Raw genomic sequence first — 18146 nt, 5'->3', positions numbered from 1 at the left:
CTCCCTGCCCCCACCACATGCCTTCCCACAAGGACATCCATCCAGTGACAGCAAACTCAGCATCCCTCCACTGGCTCTCACTCAGGAACATCCTCTGTGACATTCCTTAACATATTTAGTCTTCAAAACAGTCCTCTGTTGGCTTTTTATGAATGAGGAAGCCGGGTCGAAGAAGTGAGGTAACCGGCTGGTAACTAACTGGGAGAAGGGAAATTCAAACCTGTGTAAACTGATTGCAAAGTTCTGTTTCTCGGCACACCACTCCCCCCACCCCAGGGCAGGAAGTGCCTCTGAATACCCCTGAGGATGGGCACCGAGATGCCGGGTTAAGGGTGGCTTGTCTGGTGCCTCCCAGAGTCACGGGCCACAGTAAGAGATCAAGTGACTTACTGAGCAGTTACTAGATGCCAGGTGGCACCTTCACACTTGACACAAGTCCCAGTCATTTCTCTAGCTTCTGCCTTCTCCAGAGGAGGAAACAGGTTAAACCATACACCCCAAGCCCACGGTGAGTAACCCAGGCCGTTCATCAGACTTGAGTTTTCACTGTTATCCATCCAGAACATTCTCTTTCTTTCTGTGGTGCTGGGGATTGAACCTAGGGCCCTGTGCGTGCGAAACAAGCACTCTACCAACTGAGCTATATCCCCAGTCCCCCATCCAGAACATTCTCTAGGCTTCTAAGGCATACAGCAGACACGCTCTGGAGAGTTCCACTCCATTCCGAGCTGGTGGACAGAGCATTTTCCTCCCTCCCTCCCTTTCTCCCTCCCTTCCATGCTGGGGATTGAACCCAGGGTCTCCAGCATGTGAGGCGACCACTCTACCAGCCGAGCTCTGTCCCCAGCCCCGGAGGGAGCATTTTAATGCCTTCCTGTGGAGCCACATCCTGTAGCCTGGAAGGGAAGAAGGCCTGGGACCTGGTGGCTCCTCCCAGAACCCCTGATATAAACTGTGGGGGCCAGTGTAAAGGGACACGTGGAGGCTTTGAGAAGAGTTCAGCGATTCCAAGGTGGTGACAGCAGAGATTAAGCCAAGCGCATGTCCCTGTGTGACCACACCAGGGGCCATGAAGTGGGCCTGGTCCTTCCCACAGAGGCAGCCTGCAGTGGCGCCAGACAGTCAAGGCAGAGGACCTGGAGGGGAGCAAGGAAGTCAGAGGCCCGAGGTCCAGTCCCAGCTCTACAACTTCAGCAAGTCCCTCAAGCCCCCTGAGCCTGTTTCCTCATCCGTGAAGTCACGGGCCGGGCAGGAAGACCACCCCAGTCCCTTTAAGCCTGGCAGATTAGACTCAGGGTCGATGCCACAGGAACACTGGAGTGGGCCAGCAGCTGGGGACACTCAGGAGCCAGTCCTGGGGGAGCACCGGCACTCAGGTGACAGTGTGGGAATCCAAGGTCCCTGCAGCCTCCCTGGATCACAGTTTGGTGGTTATGACAATGACTTTTCACATCTGGAATTCCCCCGAGGGATAGTCTCACCTGAATGAACACAGGTGAGCCCCACAGGACTGCCCGACCTACACAGGTGACCAAACCACCTGCACACCCTGGAAAGAGCCCCCACAGATGCCACAAAATCCAGACAAGCTAGAGGGGTTTTTGTTGTTGTTGTTTTGTTTTGCCTCAAAGCAGAACTCCTCAGGGCCCTGCAAGACCAGAAAGCTGGTAGAAATATCAGATAAAAAGCAAACGTAGGGCTGGGGTTGTGGCTCAGCGATAGAGCACTCACTCGCCTAGCACGGGCGGGACCTGAGTTCCATCCTCAGCACCACATAAAAATAAAGGCATTGTGTTGTGTCCATCTACACTTAAAAAATAAATGTTAAAAAAGAAAAAGAAAAGGTAACTGGGTGGGGCCACACATGCCTGTAATTCCCAGGGACTCAGGAGGCTGAGGCAGGAGGATCACAGGTTCAAGGCCAGCCTCAGCACTTAGCAAAAAAATAGAAAGGACTTGGGATGTAGCTCAGCACCTCTAGGTGTTCAAACCCAGTTAAAAAAAAAAAAAAAAAAAAAGACCTTGATAAACTGTAACTTCCAGGGCCAGTCAATGTCCCAACACAGCACCTGACAGATGGCTCCGAGGAGCCAAGGACCACCAGGTTGGAATCCCAGCTCTGCTATTGGTTGCTCAGGAGGCTGGGGGCACACAACTCCCCCTCTCTGCAGGAATGATAATACCCCGGTGTGAGGAAGACCCCGGTGTCAGGAAGACCAGGGGCGTGACGTGTCAGTTCCCAGTCACGGTGGCCAACGTGGGGCAGCTGTAAGAACAGGGGCTGCCACTCGCTGGGTGCCACCTGCTCCAAGGCACCCAGAACTGCCAATAGCCAACCGTTGGTTATGAAGACGACACTAGAAGAGGCTCTAGTGCGTGCCAGCCACTATTTCTATGTATTTAATCCACTTCATCCTCTCAACAACCCTGTGAAGCAGGTGCTTTCATTTTAAAGACAAGGAAATTGAGGCCCAGAAAGGTGAAGGCCCTTGCAGGAAGCCACACAGCCAGAAAGAGGAGCTGGGACTGGGACCAGACAGCCTGGCTCCCAAGACCAATAACTGAGATTCTAATGATGACTCCGAAGCATCCAGATAAGCTTAATTATGTTCCCTGACCTCAGTTGGCGAAGTCAGGGAGTGTGAAATCCATTTGGAAAGGCCTCCGTGAAACTAGTTAAAATTAAAAAAGAAAGACAGAAAAGGTTGGCTCTGAAATTCAGCTAACTGGAAAAATCCGCCTGTGGGCCCCGGTGTCCTGCTGGTGGTAGATAGGTGGGGGCAGGGGGCTGCCTCCTGGATCCTGAGCTGCCCTACGGGCATAAGCTCGGCCCAGGTACTTTTGCCTAAAGCCCAGTATGATTGTGGCACCCTTGAGGATCCGCTGGGAACAGACAGGCCTTCAGAGAGGTTTCTGACACCGAGGCAAGCTTCCCTCCAGGTGAAGGCCCACCCGCGAGCGAGCGCACTGCCCTGGCCACCCCAGGCCCTGCGCGTGCATGTGTGGGGGGTACTGGGGACTGAACTCCAGGGCGCTCTACCACAGAGCTCATTCCCAGCCCTTTTCCTTTCTGAGGCAGGGTCTCACTAAGTGGCCAGGCTGGTCTTGAACTTACCATCCTCCTGCCCAATTCCACCCCAGGCCCTGCCTCTGCCTGTGCTTTTGAAGGTGGCCCCAGTCCTACAAACTGACCCCAGCCTCCTGTCCCGTGTGGTCAGTGAATGGATGTCAAACCCTCCACAGACAAACGTGTGGACCCATGAGGAGGCCAAGGAGGGGCAGGGGAGCCAGCCAGCCAGCCGGGTATCTGCAGATTCTGGCGAGGGTCCGAGGTGGAGGGTGTCAGCCCCAGCCTGTGAGATGCTCTTCCCAAACCCGAAGCTTCCTGGGAGTCAGGCTGGGAGGATAGAGCTGCTCCTGCAGGATATAATTTCCTGCAATTTCTGCCTTTCACCCTATCTTTTTAAAAAACATATTAAGTTTTTCTAAAACAGCAGGATTGCCTCAATTTGCATCTCTCCGCATGTTAATTGAGCTGCTTGGAAGAATACAGCCAACAGCCTTTTTCTCTCACAGCGCCTGGCCTCCTCCAGCACCTTCGCCCTCTCTGCCTCAGAAGAGCGCTGCTAAGGAGGTCAGAGGCCAGTCCCAGGGGTCAGCAGGTGGGCTGAAGGCCAGGCAGGAGTTAGCAACACCCAGGAGAACAAAAGGCAAATCTGGCTTGGGTTTTGCTGGCAGCCCCCAGGGTCAGAACAAGCAAAAATCCATGATAAACAAAATATCAAAATTTTAAATGAAGACATTTTTACAAATGAAGTCATTGAGGCACAGAGAAGTCAAGGCACTTGACCCAGACCACACAGCTAGTTAAGCAATGGCATTTCAAGTTTGTTATCATTTCGCCCCTATCACTGGCATGTTATACCCCAAGGCACACTTGTAAATAAACTGTGGGACCACAGTGACATTTATTGTCTTCTCTTTAAGGTCTGTTGGAATTTCCAAATCTCCTAGAATTGGCACATTGCCCTTTTTAGTGAGGAAAAAAAGAGATCAATTAAACAAAAGGAATCCTTAGCCACAATTCTGAAATTCAGTGTTCCAGAAGGGGGAAGGCAACCTAGAGCTGGGGACAGTTCTTGCAGTAGGGACTCAGAGGGGAGAAGCGAGAGCCCAGGGGGCCGGGGTAAGACTACAGAAGCTGGACACTTGGGGAGGCCGGAGAAGACCCCCCCCCAAGACCCAGAGGCTAAAGCTGATGTTTATTCAAACACAGGCCCTGGGCAGAGAAGGTGATTTGGAAGACAGGGCCTCCTCAGGCTTTGATTCTAACAACCAAGTTGAGGTAAGCACCTCTTAATGACCCAGTTCCCAAACAATCTAATCAGCTGCCCCTCTTGATTTGGTCATTCAGAGGCTGAAAATCTCTGATGGACGGACCATTTTCCCTCCCACTCAGTAAACCTGTGTGTCTAGGATACCAGTTTAAACCAACTATCCATCAACTGGAGCTCAATTAGAACATGAGGATGTTCACTGTAGCGTTGCTTATTTTGTTTCTTGTAAGAGAATAGGTTCAGTAAATGACAGACCTTCCATACAAAAAGGAATAATACACAGTTTTTTTGTCCTGGGGATAGAACCCAGGGGCACTTAACCACTGAGCCACATCCCCAGCCCTTTTTTGTATTTCATTTAGAGAAAAGGTCTCACTGACTTGCTTAGGGCCTTGCTAAGTTGCTGAAGCTGGCTTTGAACTCACGATCCTCCTGCCTCAGCCTCTGGAGCAGCTGGGATTACAGGTGTGTGCCACTGTGCCTGGCTTATATGCAGCTATTAAATACATGTCTTCTAAGACCATCGAATGACATAGGAAACTGAAGCCTATAAAGCTAGATACTGGGCTGGGGACACAGCTCAGTGGTAGAGTGCTTGTATATAGTCCCTAAATCAAAGAGGGGCAGTAAAACAACATTTCTGCTCCCCAAACCCAGCCAAGTTAAGAGAACAACTAGAGCAGGTCTGGGCTGCAATATCCAGATATGTATTATCAGGAGGACCCTGGCTTTCTCTTCGGCTCGCTGAAAATTAGGGCAAGTCAGAGTTATCTGGAGAAAGCTGCGGCTTACAGAAGTGCAGCCAGGTTCCGTGCTCCTTGGGATGCTGGTTCTATAAGCAGGCCAAGCATGCTGCTGCTGACGCGGTCACTGCTTCTGCAGCCTCACATGTAAAAACCCTCTCTGAGCAGGACAGAGCAGAACTGGGGCACTGTGGACAAAACATTGAGGAAAGGAGGCACTGCTTGGCTGCTTGGCAAAGCACTGGGAGGCACAGAGGTGCAGTCAGCCTGTCACCACTAAACTCTTCTTGGAACTGTCACTGATCTCCTGCAGGCTTTCCCCAAGAAACCACATGTGTCTCGGCTGTCTCTTGGGCACTTTCTTTGGCCTACACTACTGCGCTGGCCCAACTGGGCTGCGGAGGAGACAGCTTGGCCTGGCTGGCCCTGGCTTCAATCTCCAGCACCACAAAATAATAATAATAAATTAATAGTAATTAATAATAATAAAATAAAAATCACAAACTAGATACCATAGTATGCCAATTAGAATAAAAAATATACGCATACACTCAAGGAAAAACAGGCTTGGAAGAAACAAATCAGAATGTCCATAATAATTATCTCTGGGTGATTTTTCGATTCATTAAAATTTTCTGTATTTTTCAACAGTTTTGCCACTGGGCATGATGAAATTGGGGCAATTTCTTTGTTTGTTGGGGGCACAGTACTAGGCATCAAACCCAGGGCTTGGTGCGCGCCAGGCAAGCGCCCCCCCCCCCTTAGAGCTGCATCCCCAGCCTGAAATGTGGGGGATTTCAAAGGCCCTGGAGGAGCTGCCCCATCTCCTGTCGACGCCAAGGACCACGGAACAGTGTTCGGAGCAAATGCCGATTGCAGGAACTTTCTTGGCCTTTAAATCCCAGAAGAGCTAGGCTTTTTCTATGCCTATCAAAGTAAGCTGGTGCCAGGCTGGAGCCCACCCTAACCCCCGGCCGGTCCCCGCCCGCCCACGCCATCCTGGCGGACGCAGGGAGGGAGGGGCCACTTGGGCTGCGCGGATGCTCCGGGCAGGACGCCCCGATCGGGCGGCCACCGGCTCCGACTCCGCCCTCTTCCTTTGATCCTCCCACTGAATGCTGAGCCGGGAAGACCGAGCAAAGCGGCTCACATGTAATTATTTTAATTCAGCCAGATGCTGGGAATTAGGCTCTTTTCCTTGCAAATATTCTAGGGAAAGACAGAACTCAGCCAAAGATGTGCCCGGAGAAAAGGAGCTGGCAGCCTCCAGTGCAGGGGAGGCGCCCCCAGACCCCCTGGCGCGGGAAGAGCTTGAGTGGGGGGAGCAGAGCCGGGTGGTCCCTGGGTGCAGAAGGGAGGGAAGGGGAAGGAGGGGGGAGGAGGGAGGAGGGGCCCCGGTGCTAACAGAAGCCTGTTGACCAGCGCTGGCCCTGAGCCGGCGGCTGCAGCCTCCTCGTCTCCAGCTTTACAGTTTCCTAAGCGCTCTCCCGTCTATTACCTTATTTAATTATGAACCCGGGGGTAGCCACCAGCTGGGCCAGAAGCTTAGGGGAAAACTGAACCGAGGTTGCTAGAGGTTCAGAGTCCACCTCCCTAGGCACCTGCCAAGCAGCCACCTTCCCGATCTCCTTCACAGCAACCGGTCAGGCCCACCCGCTGGTGGCTGGTGGAAACCCGAGGCTCTGGGCGCAGAGACTGCAGCCCGGCTCCGTGCACGCGTCAACCGGCTGGAGCCCGTGTCGCCGCAGCCGGCTCCTCAGAGGACACAGGTGTAGGAGTTTGCCTCATTACCTGCTGCTAAACCCTCGGTCTCTTCTTCCCTATTCATTCAGTCACGATTCATAATAGCTTCTCAATGAACACCTACTGCGCAGTCAGCCCTGTGCTGGGGACACAGTGGGTGAGGTTGATTCCCCCAGAGCCTCCAGGTAAACAGAAGAGCAGCACCAGAATAAGCAGCTGCACTTGAGTGTCTTTGGTCATCTCATTGCTGCCCTGTATCATCAATTCTGTTTTCCTATGTCTTAGTCTCCAACTGAAAGCAGAGTTTGTGACCCAATAGCTAGTGGTTAAAGACCTTGGCTCTAGAACCAGATTGCCTAGGTTCAAATATCTTCAAATTCGGTGGCTGTGTAACCTGGGACAGGTCACCTAATCTCTCGGTGCTGCGGTTTCCTCATCTATAAATTGAGGATCATAATACATGAGATATTATAATATATCATACTACATATATCATAATACATCAGATAAATAAGACAACCACTTAGCACAGTGTGTGGTCCAGAATAATAATTGCTCAATTAATGTCAGCTAACACTATTATGCCCCTATTCTAGCAGTTCTCAAGATTTAGACCAGGAAATCTGGGAGAAGAGGGGTCCATGAGGTCAAAGCTATTGTTGTCATAATGCAAAGCAAAGAGTTTCCTAGAGGTTACATAACTGATATCACAACAGATTGACTGCAGACTGGATATGAGCATCCAGCTGTCTATTTTTGTGTGTGGTGCTGGGGATGGAAACTGGGGCCTCCAAGTGCTAAGGTTGTGCTCTACCACTGAGCTCCACCCTGCTTCCTTCATCTGTCTTCTAAGAAGCTGGACATTAAAGAAATTTGTAAAAAATGTAAAACAAGGGGGTGGAATGTAGCTCCATGGTAGATACCTGCCTAGCCAGCATCTAGGAGGCCCTGGGTTCAAATCCCCAGCACTGGAATAAGGGGAGGGATGTGGGGGCTGGGGATGTGGCTCAAGCGGTAGCGCGCTCGCCTGGCATGCGTGCGGCCCGGGTTCAATCCTCAGCACCACATACCAACAAAGATGTTGTGTCCGCCGAGAACTAAAAAATAAATATTAAAAATTCTCTCTCTCTCTCTCTCTCTCCTCTCTCACTCTCTCTTAAAAAAAAAAAAAAAAAAAAAAAAGGGGAGGGATGTGGTGGGGTAAAACAAGGCCACTCTTTTCACCAAAGAGACTGTTTAAAAAAATACAGCTATTTTTTTTAGAAGAATTTTTTTTTTAACTTGGGATTTTTTTTTCCCCTCCCCCTTAACTTGGGATTTAACTAAGGTAATAAACCCAGTTTTAACTCTGAGCTACGGTTCTCAGTCCTTTTATTTATTTTTTTATTTTGAAACAAGTTATCACTACATTGCCCAGGCTGGCCTCGAACTTGTGATCCTCTGCCTTGGGCCTCCAAGTTGCTAGGATTACGGGCATGTGCCACTGGGCTCAGTCAGAAAATGTGTTACTTTTAAATGAATTCATAATAAGTAAAACATTTTTTTCTGTTTTGCCTGGTGCAGTGGCCCTCATCTATAATATTTGGGAGGCTGAAGCTGAAGGATCACAAGTTTAAGGCCAGCCTCAGGAGCTCAGTGAGACCCTGTCTCAAAATAAAAAGGGCTGGGGATGCAGCTCAGTGGTGGAACACCCCGGGTTCGATCCCCAGCACCAATAGGAGAGTTACACTGTCCAGAGGTCAGAAAGTCTCACTTATTCTCCTCAGCCCCCACTCAGCCCCAACGGAAGCCCGGACCCGGGATGTCCCAGGCTGTGCCTTGGAGTGACAGGGGCCCTCCAGCCCCTGTCCTCGCCTCCTCCTCTTCTCCCCACAACCCACCACTTCCCACCTGAGGTACCTCGTTAACTTATGTGGCCCTCTGGGTTTGGAGGACAAGCCCAGATTTTAGAATCAGGCTGACCTTGATCAGAACCCATGACACTGTTTCTTAGGGTCCTTAAAAAGGTGACTTAGCCTCTCTGATAAAATGGGAATAATGTTTTAGTTATTTCCCTATCTATAAAGCAGTAATGACATTTTAGTACCCGCCTCTTAGGATTATTATCAGGAGTAGAGATATAAGTTATGTAAAAAACCCACCACTTGACAAATATCTACCATCATTATGATATTTATGAGCATTATTAACCATCAGATCCCTGAGCCCCTTCTTGGGGTGCTCAGCCACCCCTTCGATGTCCCCACCTCCTGCTTCTCTCTTGTTCTATAGGGGAAGCAAAACAAGGGCGGCCTGGGACTGCAGACTGGCTTCTCAACACGCATGCGCATGCACGCACACACACACACACACACACACTGCACACACACACACACGCATGCATGCGCACACACACACACGCATGCACGCGCACACATACGCATGCACGCGCGCGTACACACACTCACTCCAACCCCACAGAGGGCTGTCACCCTATCCCGGAGACAAAATGAAAAGTGACAGGCAAATGTCAAGTGCCCATGACTGAAAAGTCCCCTCCATCACCAGGGCTGGTGCCAGGGCAGTCTTGGCTCAAGGACACATGACAAGGACTGGAAGTAGCCCTGGTGTGTGGGAGCCTGGGGACCAGGGCTCGGGGCTCAGTTCTGCCACTGACCAGTCCCCCGCCCCTGCCAGGGCCTCACTCTGAGCTGGGGTAAAAGGGAATCACCTTCCAGCTCCAGCCGGTTCAGACTCAGGAGCTGGGACACCAGGTCACAAGGAAGCCGCCTACCCTCTGTCATTGCCCTACCCCCACCAGATCCCATTGGTTGCGAAGTCCCTCTGCCACTCACCCTGCAGTTGCTGAGCTCCTCAGCAGACAGGATGATGGTGCCACATTTCTTCCCCGGGACACCACTGGGAGAGAAGATGAAAGAATGGAAAGCCAGACAAAGACAGAGCTAAACCTGACCCCCCAAAATCGGGTCCACCCCCCCGGCTGGTGGATCTGCCCCAGAGCCCCTGAGAAGACAGCGTCTCCTGAAATGCATGTGGCAGTGTGGCCTGATGCATCCTCCTGGGGCCAGGCCCTCAGTTCCAGAGCTGCCCATCCCCTGCTCCCAGAGCCCGCCAGGGAGGCTGGTGTCTGCCACACGGCCCTAGGATCCCCAAAGCATCCAGACTCACCCAGAGGCTTCCAGACCAGTGGTTCTCAAACTTTCCATCCAAAGACCACTTCTGTGGGCAAAAGACCTGGTGGGCTAACCACCCCACCCTGCACCCGGCTGACCCCAGGGTCCCAGAATGTTCAAGCTCTGAGCCACTCTGATTTGTCATGGGAGGGAGAGCAGCAAGAGGGGGCAAGGCAGGAGAGCTGGGTCGTGTCAGTGGATCTCTCCCATGGCTGCGTACTCTGGAATTCTTGGCTGGGGTCTCCTGGGGTTGAGAGAGTCCAGCCATCCATGCAGCTCCTCACTGAGCTGGGCAGCAGGGACAACAGCCACAGTGGAGAGTCCCCTCCAGGAGGGCAAATCCCAGGGAGTGGCTCCACTCAGGGGGCCCCTTATCAGGTGGGCCCCCTTCCCCCAGGCACCAGCCCATCCCACTCTGATGCTTGGTACTGGGAGGAGGCAGATCCTGGTGCAGTCAGGGGCCAATGGGAGGGAGAGGTGAAAAGGTCAGGCTGTGAGCAGTTGTGTGACTCCTTCCTCTTTCCTCGCCCACAAATAAGTGTAATTGTAGCATCCATTTTACTATATGCACACCCAGAGCCTGGCACCGAGCAGGACCTCCCTGGACATCATTTCCCTCCCTGCATCCTTTGCTTCATGATTGTGCAAAGCTTGTCAAATCCTGTCCTGCCCCCGCCTCAGCCCCAGGGCCGCTGTCTGTGGAACACACTTTGAGAACCACTGATGAAGCTCTTTCCAGCACCAGCTTTTGGAGGGAGCAGCTCCTGAGAGAGGGGAGGCAGGGGAGGAAGGGAGCTGGCCCCAGAGGGTGGGGGCTGACCAGCCATCCCAGGTCTTCCCCACGGGGTGGACAGAGCAGGGGCCACACCTGCTGCCTCCCCTGCTCCAGGCAGGTGCAGTGCTGCCGGCTTGTCCCCTAGACTTGAGCACCCGAGCTGACTGCCCAGGCCCTGCCCGCCTGCTGGTCGGTGCTCCACGGTAGTAAGACGTGGTTCGTGTGACCAGGCGGAGAGAGTCCTCCACACCAGCCTCCTCCGCCCTGTGCTTCTCCATCTGTTCCTCTCTTTGCCTCTGAGTCCTTCTTCTATTTCTGATCTCTCTTTCCCTCCTCTCCAGCCCCAACCTGCTCCCACAGGCCTGGCCTTCCTTCCTCTCCCCCTCCCTCCCTCTGGACTTTCTCCTCCCCCTGTCTCTGCAGTTACTGTCACCTACTCTCCCTGGGCTGGGAGCAGCCCTGGCTCCCCTGGAGGTCCCTTCCCACATGCAGCAGCTTTGGTGGCCAAACCTGGAAGGCCAGGGGAGCCCTGCTCTCCCAGCCAAAGGCACTTCCGCCAGAGGCCCCTCCCAGCAAAGCTCCCACCCTCCCCCCACCAGTGTGAGGAGGAAGCCAGGCTGAGGGGGGGGGGGCTCAGGGGCTCTGCCCTGCCCACATCTGCAGGCAGCCAGAACAGAGTTATGGTCAGGGTGGGCAGGGAGTGGGGGCGAAGCTGGTCCACCTAGTGGCAGGTGTATGTGAAAGGGGATGGGCTGGGCCTGCTCTGGGGGTGGAGGAGGAAGCTGGCATCCGGCAGAGGAAACCAAATCCCGGGGAAGGGGAGAGGGTAAAGAGAAGGCAGGGGAAGGGCGGTGGGGGACACAGGCCAGGGAGAGGGGAAGGGATGCAGAGTGCCCAGGCCTGCTCATTCCTGGAGACAGCCCCCAACTCAGAGCTCCAACCTGCCCCTGAAGTCCCAAGAGCCACTGGGGTTCTGGATGCTCCAGCTCTGGCCTGGATGGGGGAGGGGCTGGCTACAGCACGGGGATCTCCATCTGGGACCCTGCAGAGGGACCCAGGACCCTCTCTCTGTCTCCTTCGCCAGGGCTGAGTTGTGGGATCCAGAACTGAGACCTGACTCAGGTGTCCCCTGCAGTGGGCTGAATGTCAGAAGACCCCAGGGCCAGAGATGTCTGGTGACCTACCCGTTGGACACAGCTGGCATGGGTTTGCCGGTCCTGGAGTTCAGGCTGAAGGCTCCTATCCTGTGGAGACAGGGAGACAGCGCCGGCCATGAGCCCAGTGTCCTGCTCCAGAGAGGCCAGAGCACTTGACATTGGGATGCTTAGAGACGAGTTCCTGTCCTGGACCAAAAGCCACAGACCAGGGAAGGAGAGGTCTTGTCAAACTCTGGTGTGAAGCCGGGACGAGTTAGTCTTCAAGTGGCCCCAGAAGGAGCAGCACCAGCATCCCCTGGGAATAACCCACCCCGACCTGCCCGTCAGAAACTCCAGGGGGACAGAGCCCACAACCTGTGCCCCAGGGGACCCTGACGCCTGCTGCAGCCTGGGAATTGCTGTTCTACATCATGAACCTCAGTGTCCAGCCTGTGAAATGGGGAGAAAGAATCACCCGAGATCATGTTGTTGAACTGTGGCCTCCACAAACTCATATACTAGTCTTTAGCCTGCAGCACCTCAGAATGTGACTGAGATGGGGCCCTTCAAGAGGCAATTAGGGTAAAATGAGGTCATATGGTGGGTCTTAAAAGACTGATGTCTTTTTAAGGAGAGAGGAGGCCACAGATATGGAGGGACCACGTGAAGACAAAGAGGAAGATGCAACCATCCGCAAGCCGAGGAACAGGGTTCTGAAGAAACCAACTCTGTGCCATCTTGATCTTGGACTTCTAGCTTCAGAATTTTGAGAAACTAAGCTTCTGTTATTTAATTCACTCACTCTATAGCATTTACTGCAACAGGGCAGTAAACTAGGAGAGTCGCGGTCCCTCTGTGTCTGTAAGGAATCCTTCCAGGACCCCCCTGCATAACAACAGCCTTGGCTGCTCAAGTGTCTCACATAAAGTGGTGCAGGTCTGCATTCACCTTGCACAAATCCACCCGTGCACTTTAAGTCATCTCTCGATTACTTGCAATACCTGCCATAATGTAAGTGCTTTATAAATAGTTGTTATACTGATATTGCTTAGGGGAAAATGACAAGAAGTAGTCGAGCCAGGCATGGTGGTGACACCTGTAATCCCAGCAACTGGGAAGGCAGGAGAATCTCAAGTTCAAGGTCAGCCTGGACAACTAAATGAGACTCTGTTCCAAAATTTAAAAAAATTAAAAGGGGCTTGGGATATGTCTGGGTTCGAGAAAGAAAGAAAGAAATAAAGGAAGGAAGGAAGGAAGGAAGGAAAGAAGGAAGGAAGGAAGGAAGAAATTTGTATGTATTCAGTATAGACCCAACTTTTTCTCCTGAATATTCAACCATCTGCAGTTGGTTGAATCCATAGATGTGAAATCCATGGATACTCAGCACCGACTCTACAGATTTCATAAGCAAAACACTGACCCCTGTGTCTGGCCCAGAATAGATGCCCAGTAAACAGGAGCTGGGAACAGGTTTAGTCATGGAGACAACTAAACTTAGACACAGAGCCTTCAGTGGGGTGAAAGGTCCCCTCCTCCACGGGCACCTCCATCAACCTCTGTTTTCTATCCTGTGTGTCCTTTAGGGCTCAGCTCCCAAGCCATCTCCTGTAGAATTGTCCTCAGGCCCACCCCAGAAACTGTGGTCAGGGGGCAGCAGGCAAGAGACAGACCCGGATGACAAGTGGGCACAGAAACACTCATGCCTGGGCACTGGCACCAGGCCATGCCAGGAGAGTCATGGAGGGGGTGGGGTGCAGGCAGAAGGGGCTGCGGTAAAGGTCAAAGGCCCAGGGACGGGTAGACTGAGCACAAGGTCAACACCGAAACAGCCAATCTCCTTCTCAGGTAGAGAAAGACCAAAGAATCATAATCAAAAATGGTTAAGGATACGTTCAAGGCAGGGGGTAGCAAGAGAATTTTGTATCCTTTTTTTTTTTTTTTTTTGAAAAGGTTCTCAAATACTTTAATTTTCAGAACTCCCCAAACTTGAGTTTTCCCCAGTCCTCAATATACAATAGCTATTGTCATTATTTTCTGAGAACACAGAGATTTCTGGGGACCCTGAAGTTACCACATAGTTATCAGGGGTCACAGATAAGGAACTAGGAGAGATTCCAAACACACACACACACACACACACACACACACACACACACGTCATGAACCACAGGAAGGGGACAGTGTCTAGTGGGAACTTGGCAGAAGCAAGTGGGCCCTGTGGCCTAGACACTTGTCCCAGTCCACAGGTGGCTGCTCTTGCCTGGGCCTTGCCCCTAGGGCTTCCTCAGAAATAGAGACAAAGAGAGGTAACTGTCCTGCCTGGCTGCCCCAGCAGGTCCCTGAAACCACTCTCAGGTTCTATGGGGAAACCTGGGTCCTCATCCCAGACCCTGCTCAGGGCAATTGCTTTCCTCTAAAGCACCTTTAGTCCCACGATACATGGGTGAGAGGCAGGGCAGGACGGGAAGGGCCTCACCGCCCTGGGCTCCAGCCTACAATGAGTGGTGAACGATCCCAGGAAAACGCTATGGGAGCAGAGTCGAGTCCTGGGTTCAAATTTGAGAGCTCTCCCACTTCCTGTGGCCTGGGGCAAGCTACCTCCTGGTGCTGGGGTTCCTTTCCCCTCCCCCACCCATGCAAGGATAGGAGTGGGACTGAAAATGGATAAGAAGTGTCTTCTGGGACTTTGGGACTTGAATAACCCACTTGGTTTCTCTCCAGGATAACTGGCTTAGAAACCCTTTGAGAGCAGAGCCCATGGGTCTCCTTATTCCCTGCAAATGTCCCCTGTGGCTGAGTCACCACCCTCAGCCAGCCCTCAGCAGGGCGGCAGGAAGTTGGACGGTGGCTGGCTAAGCACCCCAGAAGGCTGTACCCCCTGCTGCACTTACGTGAGGGGCTTCTCCAGGCGGCTTCCAGAGGACCCCACGATCTCTCCAAGGGTGCAGAAGGCCTGGCCCAGGAAGTCCTATATATCCAGGAGACAAAGGAGACCAGTGTCACAGTCAGGCCCCCACCCTCACCGGCTGGCCCAGGGAAGGGAGGGGGCTCCGAAGTAACAAGACACAGCATTAGACACACACCGTCACAGTGAAGGAAGCCCGAGCACACCCCAAGACACAGCAGTTAAGAAACATGAGGGGCTGGGGTTGTGGCTCAGCAGTAGAGGGTTTGCCTAGCATGCCTGAGGCCCTGGGTTCGATCCTCAGCACCACATAAAAATAAATACACAAAATAAAGGTATTGTGTCCAACTAAAAAATAAATAAAAAGAAATATGGACACTCAGGGTCGTTATAGCAGAACTCACGTGTTTGGACAAATCAGGGCTCTTGGAGTCAACGTCATATCTACAAGGAACACAGAGAGAGGGTGGAGCAGGTGGGGACATCCTGCCCACCCCTGCCTGAGCACTATCAGCACCTCCCCCAACCCAACAGCCTCCAACACTGGAGCAAGGGCAGGAACGGGTGCCGGCTGTTGATCTGGGGGTAAAGTGTACCCTGGGGCCGACTAGAGATTTGTGCACTCTGCTGTATGTTATACCCCATTAAAAACTGCAAACATGAAACAGATGAGCTCTGCCACCCCGCTGGCTCACAGGTGGCTGAACCACCACGCCCATCACTCTCTGTTCCCCAGCTTCCCAGGCAAGGGAAGCTCCAGACCTGGCCTTTGACCTTGCCTTGACCTTCCCTATGGCTTCACCTTGCCCAGGCCTGCCCAGCCTGCCCACTCACGAAGGAGCCTGGTCCCCCATGAAGGAGGCAGGCATAACCATCCAGCCTGCACCCAGCCGGCCTTCCTAGCTTCTGGGCACGTTCCAAAATGTCACCAGGTGACTTCTCTGCCATGGGCTGCAGAACATGCTGTGACAGAGCAAGAGGTGTGGGTACCTCTCAGCTTCCAGGAGAGAAAAGGGCACTCAGAGGAGAAGCCTAGAGGAATCCCCAAGATCTTTCCAGAGTGGACAGTCCCCCAGGAACCAGGCAGCTTCTTGTGCCTCCCACAGTCAACTGAGACACTTTGGGGGAGGGGTGTCTTGGTTCTTGCTGCTGCGCCCCCTTTCTCAGTCCTGTTGAGGCTGGAGATGGACTTCAGCCAACTGTCACTTTTAACCTGCCAATCTTGGGCTTCCCTGGATATCACAGCTCCTCCCACCTCCCCAGGTAGAGGGCTCCTGCTAGCCAGGTCCTGCAGCCCCATATCCTGGCCCTGGGTCCTCCTCCCAGCCGCAGCTCCAGCTCCCCTTTCCACTTACAGATCAAAACGGAGGTTCTGCTTTTCCTCAAAGAAGTAATCCACGATGAACTTGCGCACAAAGTCGGGGTTGAGCGTGTTGTCGATGACTTCGGTGCGCCCGAACTGTAAGACAAGATGCGTGGGTCAGGAGGGAGCCCTGGGCTGTGGTCCCGCAGTCCTGCCTCCGCGGGCTCCTGTCCCTGTCCCCTCCCAGTCAAGGTGTGCACTTCACTTGTCAACCAAAACCATCCGCATTGGGGCGCCAAGCTCAAGGGGGCTTCATTCTCTTTCCACCGAGGCTCTGCTCAAGTTGGATGGCGGGGACACCTCAGCAGGCCCTTCTCGGTCCTGCCTCCTGACTTCACACCAGCCACGCCCTTTCCCTGGCCTCCCCTTCTCTGCCAGTGGCATGTCCCCCATTCCTCAAGGCCCATTGCTAATGCCACCTCCTCCAGGAAACCTTTCTGATTCCTCCAACCACAGAGTTTTACTTCTCTGAGTCTCCAATGAACCTGAACCCACCCTATGACCTCCGGACATCTCTGACGGATTTCACGCTTAGATGTGTATTTATGTAATGCCCTGATTGTAAGCACCAGGCCGAGACAGCAGCTGGCAGGAGGCCATATCCTAAAAGATGCCCGCCTTCGGTAACCCCCTCTTATATATGGAATGACCTGGTGACACACTTCTTCTTTTTTTTAAAATAATTTTTAGTTGTTGACAGGCCTTTATTTTATTTACTTATTTCTATGTGGTGCTGAGCATCACAGGGCCTCACCCATGCTAGGCGAGGGCTCTACCTCTGAGCTGCAATTCCAGCCCAGTGGTAACACAATTCTATGAACGGACCATTGCACAAGTCATAGGATGTCACCTGTGAGTTTATATTATAAATGACTATGACTTCCATCCTGGGTGCCCTCGGTAGTTCTGTCACTTTGATGAGGCCAGCTGTCGTGATGTGAGCTGCCCTGCAGAGGGGATGGCAAGGAAATGAGGGAGGCCTCGGGCCAACAGCCAGTAGGGAGCTGGGGTGTCCACTCACCAGCGAGAGCCTGCGCCAACCCCCTAGCTGGGAAGCAAAGCCTGTCTGGCTGCACCTTGATGTGACCACGTAGGTAGGTCCCAGTCAATACCTTGGCCAGAGCTTTGTGAGAAACCCCACACCAGAGGACCCAGCAAAGCGGCACCCAGATTCCCAACCCTGTTTAAACCACATGTTCTAGGGTCATTTGTTACTTGGCAATAGATTTTTTACTATACAGAGATTGGATTTTCTTGATTTCCTTGAGTAGACACTCTAGAACTTTGCATACAGCAGACACTTAATAACTGAATCCCATTAAATTCCCCAAATGGCTTTGGGCAAGTCACACTCCATCTCTGGATATCAGAAACATCTAGAGGACTTGTTAAACACAGATCATGGACTTCGGTCCACAGGTTCCCATTTAGCAGGTCTGGAGCGGGGCCCGAGAGTCTGCATTTTACAAAGTCCCCAGGAGATGCTGCTGCTGCTGGTCTGTGGACCCACTTGGAGAACTGCTGGACTAGACTGTGGTCCACTGGATTCTCAGTTCCTATGAAGCAGGGCAGTGGGCATGATTCTAAGCCCACAATTCCATCAAAGTCTCGCTCTGTTCAATACACTGGAGTTTTTTGGGGTTTTGATACCAGGGATTGAACCTAGAGGTGCTTATCCACTGAGCCACACCCCCAGCCCTTTTTTTTTATATTTGATTTAGAGGCAGGGTCTCACTGGATTGCTTAGGGCCTCACTAAGTTGCTGAGGCTGCTTTTGAACTTGCAATCCTCCTGCCTCAGTCTCCCGAGCCACTGGGATTACAGGCATGTACTACCATCCCTGGCTTATGACACTCTGGATTTTTTAGGCAAGATTTGTTTTCAAAAACAAATATGAGTATGAGGTTAAAAGGTAAAGTATAAAACCACTGTACTTTCAATGGAGGATTAAACCTAAGAGGGAGAAAATCC

At 52.6% G+C, this 18146-nt stretch overlaps 1 protein-coding gene across 2 annotated transcripts in view; it reads right to left on the bottom strand.

Moving 5' to 3' along the window:
* The window catches only part of Cpne5 (copine 5), an 86892-nt gene that overhangs the window by 33394 nt on the left and 35352 nt on the right, over positions 1-18146 (bottom strand). Inside the window, exons 4-9 of one of the 2 annotated variants that reach the window (XM_026383645.2) lie at positions 16168-16271; positions 15217-15256; positions 14799-14875; positions 11956-12015; positions 9992-10042; positions 9658-9721 (exon numbers count right to left, since the gene is read on the bottom strand). In XM_026383645.2, coding sequence (XP_026239430.1) covers positions 9658-9721; positions 9992-10042; positions 11956-12015; positions 14799-14875; positions 15217-15256; positions 16168-16271 — 396 coding nt within the window. The remainder of the gene's footprint in view (positions 1-9657; positions 9722-9991; positions 10043-11955; positions 12016-14798; positions 14876-15216; positions 15257-16167; positions 16272-18146) is intronic. The other variant, XM_026383647.2, reaches the window with a different exon arrangement.

This window comes from Urocitellus parryii, chromosome 8 (genome assembly GCF_045843805.1).
Source record: "Urocitellus parryii isolate mUroPar1 chromosome 8, mUroPar1.hap1, whole genome shotgun sequence".
NCBI lineage: Eukaryota > Metazoa > Chordata > Mammalia > Rodentia > Sciuridae > Urocitellus > Urocitellus parryii.
Note: the sequence above shows the minus strand (reverse complement) of the source record. Positions and strands in the feature narration are given on the sequence as shown.